This window comes from Nicotiana tabacum, chromosome 13 (assembly GCF_000715075.1).
Source record: "Nicotiana tabacum cultivar K326 chromosome 13, ASM71507v2, whole genome shotgun sequence".
NCBI lineage: Eukaryota > Viridiplantae > Streptophyta > Magnoliopsida > Solanales > Solanaceae > Nicotiana > Nicotiana tabacum.
In genome coordinates this window covers 10,861,569-10,872,534 of record NC_134092.1, presented here as the reverse complement: position 1 = coordinate 10,872,534, position 10,966 = coordinate 10,861,569, and the positions used below count along the sequence as shown (strand labels likewise).

General features: G+C 38.8%; 1 protein-coding gene across 2 annotated transcripts; it reads right to left on the bottom strand.

The window, feature by feature from the left end:
• Positions 1-777: 777 nt before the first annotated feature.
• Positions 778-9,602, bottom strand: LOC107831106 (uncharacterized). Of its 2 annotated transcripts, none has more exons than XM_016658836.2 (11): positions 9,248-9,602; positions 8,079-8,135; positions 7,631-7,684; positions 6,838-6,901; positions 5,890-5,946; positions 5,552-5,658; positions 5,417-5,455; positions 4,584-4,672; positions 4,425-4,503; positions 1,788-1,835; positions 778-1,093 (listed from the first exon to the last, which is right to left on the bottom strand). In XM_016658836.2, the coding sequence occupies exons 2-11, from the start codon at positions 8,100-8,102 to the stop codon at positions 1,013-1,015; spliced, it is 642 nt and encodes a 213-aa protein (XP_016514322.1). In that variant the 5' UTR covers positions 8,103-8,135; positions 9,248-9,602; the 3' UTR covers positions 778-1,012. The 2 variants fall into 2 exon arrangements, with proteins under 2 accessions (XP_016514322.1, XP_016514321.1); XM_016658835.2 differs by having other exon boundaries at positions 8,093-8,135; positions 9,248-9,572.
• Positions 9,603-10,966: the final 1,364 nt, after the last annotated feature.

Sequence of the window (10,966 nt, the reverse complement as noted above, 5' to 3'; positions counted from 1 at the left end):
TGAGATTTAGGTAACATTTCAACTTCATTTTAGTTGACATTTTTTTATACCCACCCCCACCTAAGCCAATCTCCCATGGAGCAGGTGACATACCAAGATTTAGGAGCTTCTTTAAATATATGAATAAGAAAAAAAATCATGATTATTTCACTTTCACCACCATTATCTATCCTAATTGTTGGCTAATAGATTCCTCTTTTTCATGTTCGTAGTGTCCGAGCCAGCTTGCACTAACATCTAATTCCTCAGAGTACTTGCTACCTCCCACCAACACATACCGAATAACGGCTAAAAGATTTTTTAAAGAGCTTTTTCCGTCATAATCCGCCTGCTTTTTTGCAAAAAAAGTAATGGTTGTTCCACAAAAGTTTTCTCTAATATAACAGCCTCGTATAATAAAAAGAAGTACTATTGTATTAGCACCGAAGGGGAGCTTTGGCATAATTAGTAAAGTTATTGTCATGTAACCAGGAGGTCACAGGTTCAAGCCGTGGAAACAGCCTCTTGCAGAAATGCACGGTAAGGTTGCGTACAATAGACCCTTGTGGTCCATGCCTTCCCGGGACCCCGAGCATAGCGGTAGTTTAGTGCATCGGGCTGCCCTTTTTTATTGTATTAGCACCACAGTAACACGATGGAATTGCGACAAATTGGTGAAATCCCTTCTGTCTAAGAAAATTATGGGCACAATGAAGTTCAGATCCAAATCCTATTCATCATAGAAGCACCAACAGCCTAGAAAGAATGCTGTTAACTAGAACAAAATGACACTGGGAAAGGAAAAAGAAGAAGAAAGACACTAGCACAAAAATGACAGACTAGTCAAAGAAATTACAAACAATTGAAGTGACATCCATGAGAAAGTGCCCAGTTGTAAGATGTCCAATTTTAGTCTTACAGGAGAGGAGCACGAGGATCTGATTTTCTTGAAGTAACAACTTGAAAGTGTCAATTGTCGATCCATGTCAAAAATTGATTTGTCCGATCATTTTAGTAGTTAACATGTAATTGCTCAAAAATTGACAGGAGAATACGTACTCCTGTGACCATGAGAAGGTCCTCTAAATCTCCGCACTAACGATAAAAACATACTCTGCAAAAAGAGAACATAAATGTGATAATAAGTCCCAACGTTCAACCAGCAAAGAACACATCCTCAGATTAAAAAACAAATGTGCACACCATTAAAAGAAGGCTACTCTCAATCTTTTCTTCTTTTTTAAGTTATTGTGGTAAAGCGGAGGACTATGACGTAGTTTTTCAGCAGGTCCATGAATCCACAATTCAACTAAGACACTATTTGTGAACTCACATTAGCCATAAACTTCAGCTTGTATGGAAATTAGCAGCAAGGAGGAAAGAGTTTAGAATACTACACATAAATCCAGCAGGGTTGTCCATTCACGGGGTAGAGAACTCATTGCTAGAGTCAACAACCACCCAATTAATGCCAACTAATGTCCTTAGAACTCAGACACCACTAGGTGCTATAATTGATTTCATGGCTAACACATCACATTTGTGGTGACACCACTAGGCGCTAGGTGCTATAAAAAAAATTAAAACCAAAGCTCCTCCACTACATCCTTTTTCTCTTATTAAATTACCACGACTGTGATTGCTCCTAGCCTACCCCCAACCTCTCCTGGAAAGAAGTTTGTCACGAGAGACGTTTGGACAAGCAAAATTAATTCTGTAAAACACTCCACCCTTAATCCTAGCAATAAGGAATTTTCACCAGATCAAACTACCTCGCTTTAATATAAAACATAAGCATTATTCAATACCTGTAACGTATGTGGCAAGCTCGCCCAGAATTCCAAGTTTGGAATTATCTGCATAAGTTTAGGAGAAGGAAGATGTCAGATTACAGCACTGCACAAATACAATGTCAAACACAAGCAAAGTCGGCACGAATTCTAAATAACTGTGCTGCACTCAGTGGAAAAAAGTGTTTGTTTTCCGGAATAATTGTAAGCCACCAAAGCATCTTCAAACATTGGATTACACTTAGACTATGGTTACTACAGTTCCACCTGAGGTAGCCAAATTTTCCAAACAACCCTCTTCTATATTCTGAGTAAAATGGTTACCAGTTTACAATAAAAGAATTAATATTTTCTTCCACTTTGACTGAAATTCATTAAGTTGGGCTCAGCTTATAACCTTGTTGAGACTGATTAAGATCAAGTTCACAGCCTATTAGAAGTAGAAGGCGCTATGGCCTGAACTGAGGAATCTTTTAGAAGTAAGATTTGTAACTTTCACCAATGACATGCACTCTGGTGCAGCAAACTACAATTCGAGCAAAACTGCAAGCTTACACACACAGAAGTGACAAAAAACTACACTCCCTCTTCTAGAAATGAGTCATTTTATGATACCTTAGTGTGGTGAACTTTCTATATGCAGATATAGAGTGGAATCTTGAATGCATTCATCGCACTTATTATAGCATCACGTCTCGACTGCAATTTGCAATTGATTGTAATCACATCCACTTCCATGATAAATGGCAAAGACAATGATAAAATTTGGGAAGTACTGGTTAGTTCGGGAGCAACAAACCCAAATCATACTCATCCCAATTTGATTAGTTTGCCTCCAACACAAATCTAAGGTCACAGTATTTTCCTCACTATTCAATCAAATTAGTGTTATTATTCCTCTGCAATATGTTTTCATCTCAAAGTTCACAATTATCCTCCTTTGCAGCACCTTTTTTCACTGTCAACCACCACCAATTGCATCCCCATCTACAACCACAACACATCAATATCTGCACACCCCGAGAACCAAATCTGTAATTATACTATACTTATAAGTCTTGTCTTGCTTATCAAGAAATATTATTAGTAAAAACTGTCACCATAAAATCAATGGAACCCACTATTCTCATCCTTTTGCTTTGTTGCTCAACAGGTTCGTTGAGGTTTATATATGGGGTCCACGTAAATCACCAAGTCAGGTCGTGATATCTTTGTACAAATAAGAATTGAAGGAGAATGTAATGACTTCAAAACTGGAAGACACCATATTGTAGTTTCCAAAGGAGATGAAATCAAAGAATGGAGTACATACAAGTGGAATTTGAGGATATTGGAACTTTGCAACTGTCAAAAACGGATCATAGCAAAAGCAGGAACGGAGGGATCACCAAAATCATATCCTAATCTCTTGTACCAAAACAAGGTAACAAAGTAGAAATGAACATATAGCAATTATCCTGATGTACTTGTGCCGGGATATGCTCACCAAGAGAACCGGGTCAAACCAATAGAGAAATGGCTCTTAAGACCCTTACAAATATGTATACTTGATAAATGGACCTTGGGCCCAACTCAATCCCAAAAGCTAGCTTGAAGGGAGAAAAATTGCCCAAGCCTTATAAGGAGACCAGGGATATCATCCCGGTCCAATGTGGGATTTATTCCATCCATCACCCCGCCTCACGCCCAGATCCGGACATTCTTTATCCGGGGTTCCACTGTCCGGTCTGGAGCGTGCACAATCATGGACCGGGGGTATTTCCACGCCCCTCTTCAATTGGTCTGGGGGCATTCTGCCCCCATCTTCTAGGGGTCCACATCGACCACAGGTCTGGCTCTGATACCATGATATATGAACCTTGGGCCTAACTCAACCCCAAAATCTAGTTCATAAGGTGAAGATTGTCCAAGGCCGTATAAGGAGACAAATGGCCTCCCACACCCACCGATGTGGGACTTAACAATACTATTGAATATAACAGACAATAGTAAATAAGTTTTCCTTCCGAGCACAAAGTCATCTTGAAAAGTAGCAACTAATTGTGAAATATCCAAGAGAAAGAATCTCTTAACAACATGACCAGCGCTCAATATAAAAGGGGAAAGAAAAAGGCTAGCGATGCAGCCTAAAAGACCTATAGCTGACTCTAGAAAAACTAGTAAAGGCATATGATGACAACCTGTCCAAAGACTACTGCGTATTTCCCGGGGAAATGGGAATACTAATGATTCTTTAGGACTACCGGTGATGTTTTCAGTCAGAATTTGACTTGTCTCCTATTACATAAATTCTTTTTCCCCTCCGCATAACCACCTTGCTATTAGATATGACCCTTTTATGTTGTCATATCTCATTTTTTAAGTAAAAAAAATCTGACTCCACTACCTGTTTTAGCTGCTTGCTTTGCATATCACATCTGTGTATCTATTTTGTTCCAACTTAGTTATCTTGAGCCAATCATTTACAAAAGAGAGTAGAATTATAGTTTGGAAGCAAAGGGAAAAAGGAGGAGGATAGGGCAGCAAAGAGGCCAGCAACAGTTAAATAAATACATCATCGCCAAGCAATCTGGATAAGAACTTTCATGCACCTATTCTGATAAACTGAAAATGAAGACAGAAGATAGAGGGAAGAGAGAAGGAGAAGCAACATACGTCTATCCCACGAATGCCCAAAGAGAAGTACCGATAGGCTGCACCACCCAGCAAGTAAATTCCAAAGAGGCATAGGATTCTGTGCAGTGTGTATCAATCAATAAATCAGTGAGCAGGCAACTCCATTACCTAGTCTATGTTTTTAACCATTAATCTTACATGATCATCATGGTACCAAACCAGCCCATTCCTTGCCCGTGAGAGGATATAATCACTGCGCAGCCGGAGGGGTGATGTATTTCTGTAGCCTGTCAGCAAAAAATACAGCATGAACTCCTCACTGAAACTATCCACAAGACCAAAGTTCTTGAGAAAGTTAAGAGGATGAGAAATGAAGAGGCGATTGAAGAATGCACCAGATTGTTAGTTCTCATATGTATGCAAACTTAGAAAGAAATTTGAGCATGCAATGCACTCAACAAGGTCAGCTGAGCTCTAATCCTCCAAACTAACCTTGCACCAAAAAATACATACAAGACAAGCACTCTGACGAACACTCCAGCATAACACCAAGCCTAGAACAGCAGCATGCCCCAAGCTGGCACTTAAGAACAAACTAGCAACCACTAACTTGGTACCTAGGACTAGTACTCAATCCCAAAGACAAGTGCTCCCATAAATTAAGCTTCTATGATCAATGCCCTGCCGAGGGATTCTTTCATTTTATCTAGCACGTTATTATGAAACTATTCTCCCCACAGAAACTCAATCTCATTTCAACGTTCCCATCTAGGCGCCTCCCATCTCCAAGACTACTTGCATCCCCATTCACATTAGCAGTTTTATTGTTGTTGTTGTTGCTAGACTAGAAGAAATTATCAAAATATGGCTATGCATACCAGGTCCTTTTACCTCATTGCCAGTTGATAAAAAAGCCATAATGTATTTCATTAACCAAGATTCTTTTCATAGAATAATGCCATCACGTACTCTTATGAGTGACACAAAATACTCCATAATGAGATTGAAACATGGACATTCAGAGTACTTACATAAGCACAAGTCCCAACTAATTCAAGTGTCCGAGGACCCTGGCAAAGGAAAGGAAAGGAAAATCAATGGCCGAATCCCAATGAAATGACACTGGAGAAAAGTAGAGCCCATATACAAAGGAATCAAACCCTTACTTGAACTCCATTTGTATCACATACTATTGACACAGCAAGTGAACAGTTGAGCTTCGGCCCTCTGTAAGACATTTTAGCTGTGATGCCTTTGAGTGGATCCTTTTTATCTGCCATGTTAATAAATGCAAGAAAAAGAATAAACGTTTCCAAATTTAATCTAGTAAAGTTGACTCCGGTAGTGATTGCAGATTATATCTGCAGGAAAAGATGCTACGAATTCATAATAAATATTGATTGTGTACTCAACAACACCACGAAGAGCAAGGAGTTATTCTTCAGAAGCAATAGATAAAAACTCCTCCCCTTTAATCTGAATTAAGTAATTGAGGAATTCTTACCAATGAGTTCAAAGAACGTGCTTGATGAATATCCAAGAGTAGTGCACACGGGATAACCTGCACTAACCATACTAAACCCATTAAGGTAAAGAGAATAAAGAATCAACTTGTGTACAATTAGCTAGACTTTTGGAAGAGTTTGTGTGCTCAAGATACACTTCTGTAAAGATTATAGCCACCATTGTTCGCGCAACTTTGAATATCTGTTTAGTTCTTATAAATTGGAACCAGAGTACTCTCTCTTCACTCGCTCAGCATCCTACCACTTCTTAGAATAGCATTACATAGCTTGATTAGCCATCCCACTCCAACCTCTCCAAGACACTTCCAAACCTTTAGAGATACCATCCAGAGATTAGCCATCCCACTCCAACCTCTCCAAGACACTTCTAAACCTTTAGAGATACCATCCAGACAACAGGCCTTTCTAATCCTGGTATTTTTATGGCATCATTTACCTTTGCCGACCTAAATCTACGAGTGTAGCTAAAGTTGTTATCATGCATAGATGAACAGAGATCCAAAATGTTTATATCTCATCCTCTCTTATTTCTTCAAAATTTGTTAAATGCTTTTGCAATCGAACATTCAATTGTAACATCAGACACAACCCCCGTAGTTACTAGTTCCCAATATAGTTGGAACAAGATAGACATATGGACGAGACAATTCGTCACATAATTATTTTTTTCTTACATATTCATCTTGCTTAATCCATTGGATTTGGAGTAAATCAAATTTCAAGGAAAGATTTCCTCTTCTTTTTTAATAAGGGTAAAGCCTAAGAAACCATTAATGAATTTTACATATCTTGACCTACGAGTCTTCTACCATAACTCGAAAGGACACTTTCAGAGGGGAGGTAAAAGGAAAAACATGTAATGATGTAAATGTTGTTAAGAAAGTGGAAAAGGAATCCTAGATATCCATAAGTTCAGGAATATTCACCTCCAATAATGTTAGCCACAAGCGCACTACAACCCATTCCACAACGAGAATTACCACCACAGTCCTGCAAATGTAAGCATGTTCAAGTTAGAGCCATCAATGTGATGATTGGAGAAAACTGACATTTCCGAAAATCATTATCAAAGTAGACATGTGAAAATAATTTCACTTCTAAAAGAGAGAATATTTCTATATATGGGTGTAACAAGTCCAAGCTGTATGTGATATATAGAATCACTTGAAGATGCTGTACCACATACAATAAATAAACAAACTTCATTTATGTAGATCGTGGTTACTTTATAATGGTCAATAAGTTTGAGCTGAACATAAAATGTACCATAGCATAGTTGATAGTGCTCTAAACTTCGTCCCATAGACACCCACAAATGAATTTATATATCTCCAGTGGAAAATCCAAAATATTCATTAAATAGCCAATATGCAATCTATGATATTATGATAATCAGCAGAGTTCTAATTTTCAAATGATTACCAGAAAATGAACTTATATGGTGTTATTCTTAGCAAAGATCTAACAATCAGTAGAAATTTTGGAAAACGAATAAGCGAATCTATATCTTATTTCATAGTTTGCAGAAACTAGCCTAGTTTACATATCTGTAGCCCCACATTAGTTCTTTATTTGGCAGCTACTAGGGTAGCAGTTTTGCAGACTAATTTTCTGTTGCACAGGTTTACATTCCATAGGGTAAAATAGAGAACAACTTTGTCTCGTTATTGCATTAAACAATTGGCAAAGAAACACAGATGTAGTTTGACAAGCACTTACCCTACAGTCAATACAGGTAGGAGGATCATGGTTGAAAATCATTGCATCACAAAGCTGTTCCATATACAAAGAGGAAGCAAAGTGAGATTCGGTGAAGTACTAGCTGTTCCCCATATAAACAAGTTATAACATCCAGAAGCTAATAATTTTTTTCTCATCACAAGATGTAACTTCCATGTTTATTAACGATTTCATAGCTCAACTGCGTTATGCTTCCTAAATACACAGCCATAATGGCTCATTCACAGACTTAATAGCAGCTACACATCATACTTCTTGTCCATACACCTCGGACAATCAGGAGCTTATAAGATACTTCCTTTTTTTTCTTTCTGGCAAAGGGAGGTTATAAAATACTTAAGTGCATGCTACATAATTAAATAGAGAATGAGCAAGTCTCCAAAAGTCAATATACAATGAAAAACCAAACTAAGCATGACAGTGTAACCTGATGCAGCCAACCTGAAACCATAGCACAGTCCCATTAACAGCCACCTTGTAGAACCTGAAATTATGTACGAGTAGAGTACTTTAGTAAATATGCCACCCCTCAATAAACTAACAAAAGAAGAATTTTCTTTAGGCTCAGTATCTATGCTACTCTATATAAGTCCATTTCATTTTGCCGAGTCTCATATTGGTTGAGGGAATAGGTTGTGGTCCCCTTATATTGTCTTGGGAAATCCTCCCCTCATTAGCTAGCTTTTGGGGTTGAGTTAGGCTCAAAGGTCATATCTTCACATGGTACCAGAACTAGGCCCGTCGATCTCTGTTGTTGTGTTTCGTATTATTAGCCCCCATGTTATGTTATCCACGTTTCAATTTCAAGTTCCAGTCTTGGGCTGATTGAGGGAATGGGTTATGGTATCCTTATATGGTCTTGGACAGTCTTCCCCTCATGAGCTAACTTTTGGGGTTGAGTTAGGTCCAACGGTCATATCTTCGTACATTTCATCACTAACAATTTGTCGTTTAAGTAAAAGTAAAAGTTCTTTGGAACTAGAGCTTGCGAAATCACACACTTATCCTTAAACTGTTAAACAGACATACAAGTCTCTAACTAAACTAAGACACTCTTGATGAACCCTAAACCTAATGTAATTATAAAACCAACTAAGCCTCAATCTCAAATTGTGTTTGTCCTTAGCTATGGACAATCACATATACAAGAATAAAAGTTCCCCCACATATTTGTGTTTCTTGTTTCTCTTTTTATGACGATGGTGTCTAGGCTAGCTTGCGCGCAACTCGACTATTCCACCGAGTACCGCTACCTCTTACCAGCTCGTAATTCTACCACCAAGGCTTAGAACATACGAGAACAAATCAGCTAGTTTTTTGTTTGCCTCCGCTGAGATTTGAATATGAGATCTCATGGTTCTCCTCCCACTTCTACATTATATTATAAGATGAAAGTATCAATCTAGGATCCAACAATTATTATTTCTCATATTTATCAAATTACTGAACTATTATTCCCATGTTTCAATATATAGCTTCCCAACTAAAATTGATGAAATAGGCCACGTGAACTAAACTCGCAGTAACAGAAAAGGCGTGAGTTATTGAAAAATAGCAAGGGAGCAATTAGTAGCGAGAGAGAGAGAGAGAGAGTACCCATCTTCACTGAGGATGCCATGAGGGAAATTACGAATTGGGGCTGTTAAGCTGTAATTATAGAGCTTATTATTCTGTTCAAAACTGAGCTGGCATGTTGCATTGGCCGAACGGAAGATGGTGGTGAAGATTAGTGGAAGAAGAACCAGAATGAGTGAAAGGCGATTTGGGAAAATCGCAGCAATTGTCATTTCGTTTACGGGAATTTCATCAGCAATATTTGGGTGGTAAAAATTGCAGAAATTAAAGTTACGTTTTCTTGATATTCAGAGAAATGAAGTTCGAATCTTGATGCTGGGATTTGGCTTGAGAGGGGCGGTCAGCGAAACGAAAGATGAACTCGCTCGGGGGTCTTGGATATGTCCTTCGCTAACGGACTATTTCATTAAATTTTCTTCTTTTGTTTATTATAATAATAATACTACTCTATTTTTATTTTACTAGATACTTTGCACATAATGCACAATTAGCTAATATAGATTATAGGTACCGAGTATAGTTTGGTTGATGGTTTGAATAATTAATCCATCATAAAATCTTACATTAAGTAATATAATATTTAGTTTACCGTATAAGAAAAAAATAACTATTGCACAATTGACGCAAGTGTTTGATTATGGTATTAATAATATATGAATTAAATTACACAAAAATCTATTATTTTAATAATTTGCCGTAATAGAAAATTAACTTGTATCAACTAATCAAATTTGTTGAATAATTAGTATTAATCATCTAGATTCTAATATTGATAAATTGATTTTAATTAGCGTGTTTGCTATGTAAGATGCGATCTTGTTTGCAAGACATAAGAAAATAAAGTATTTTGGCCCTCTCTCATATCTCATTAAACGTAGTCATGGGTGCGCGGGGTCACTTAGCCATGGGTGAAGAGCTGAAGCACCTAGCTTCTGGTGTAACCGCACCTGCGGAGGGCCAATCGTAGGTGCGAGCTCGCAGAAGCGAGCCAACAGCCACAGAAATGACCCAGCATGGGGCAGCCAGAAATTGCAGATGCGGACAAAGTGACCGCAGATGTGCAACCGCAGAAGCGAGACTTGCGCAGGTGCGGCTCATCTGCCGTAGGAGCGGCCTCGCAAAAACGACCCCCATTCCGCAGATGCAGACTTAGGCCAACCAAGGGAGGATCGCATCTGCGATGAACCTTACGCAGATGCGGAAGTCGTGGAGGCAGTGAGCTTCATTTATTACGGGACTTAAGCTATTTCTAACTCATTTCTCTCACTTTTGGGCGATTTTGGAGCTTCTTGAGAGGGGTATTCACCTAGCAACTTGGAGGTAAGTAAATTCTATCTAATGTAAGTTAAATACATAGATTATGGGTGTAAGGCCCCGTAAAAAATTTTCCTAACAACCCGGATTCCGCGATGCCAAAGTAGGCGTAGAGGAAAATATTGGGCAGAAGTACGCATTTCTGCGGCCGCAGAACCACTCTATGGACCGCAGACTGGTCGCAGAGTGGGGCAGATTTCTGGGACATTTTTGATGCCCAATTTCGCGGCCATTATGCGACCGCATAACCGTTTCGTGGGCTGCATTCTTGTCGCATATCCTGCCTTGGGATTTTTCGGAGGAAGGTTCTGCGGTGCACTATGCGACCGCAGAACCGTTATGCGGTGCATTATGCGACCGTAGAATAGGTCTGCGGGCTGCATAGTGACCGCAGACCAGGTCAGTTTCTTTCCAGCTCTGGCACCC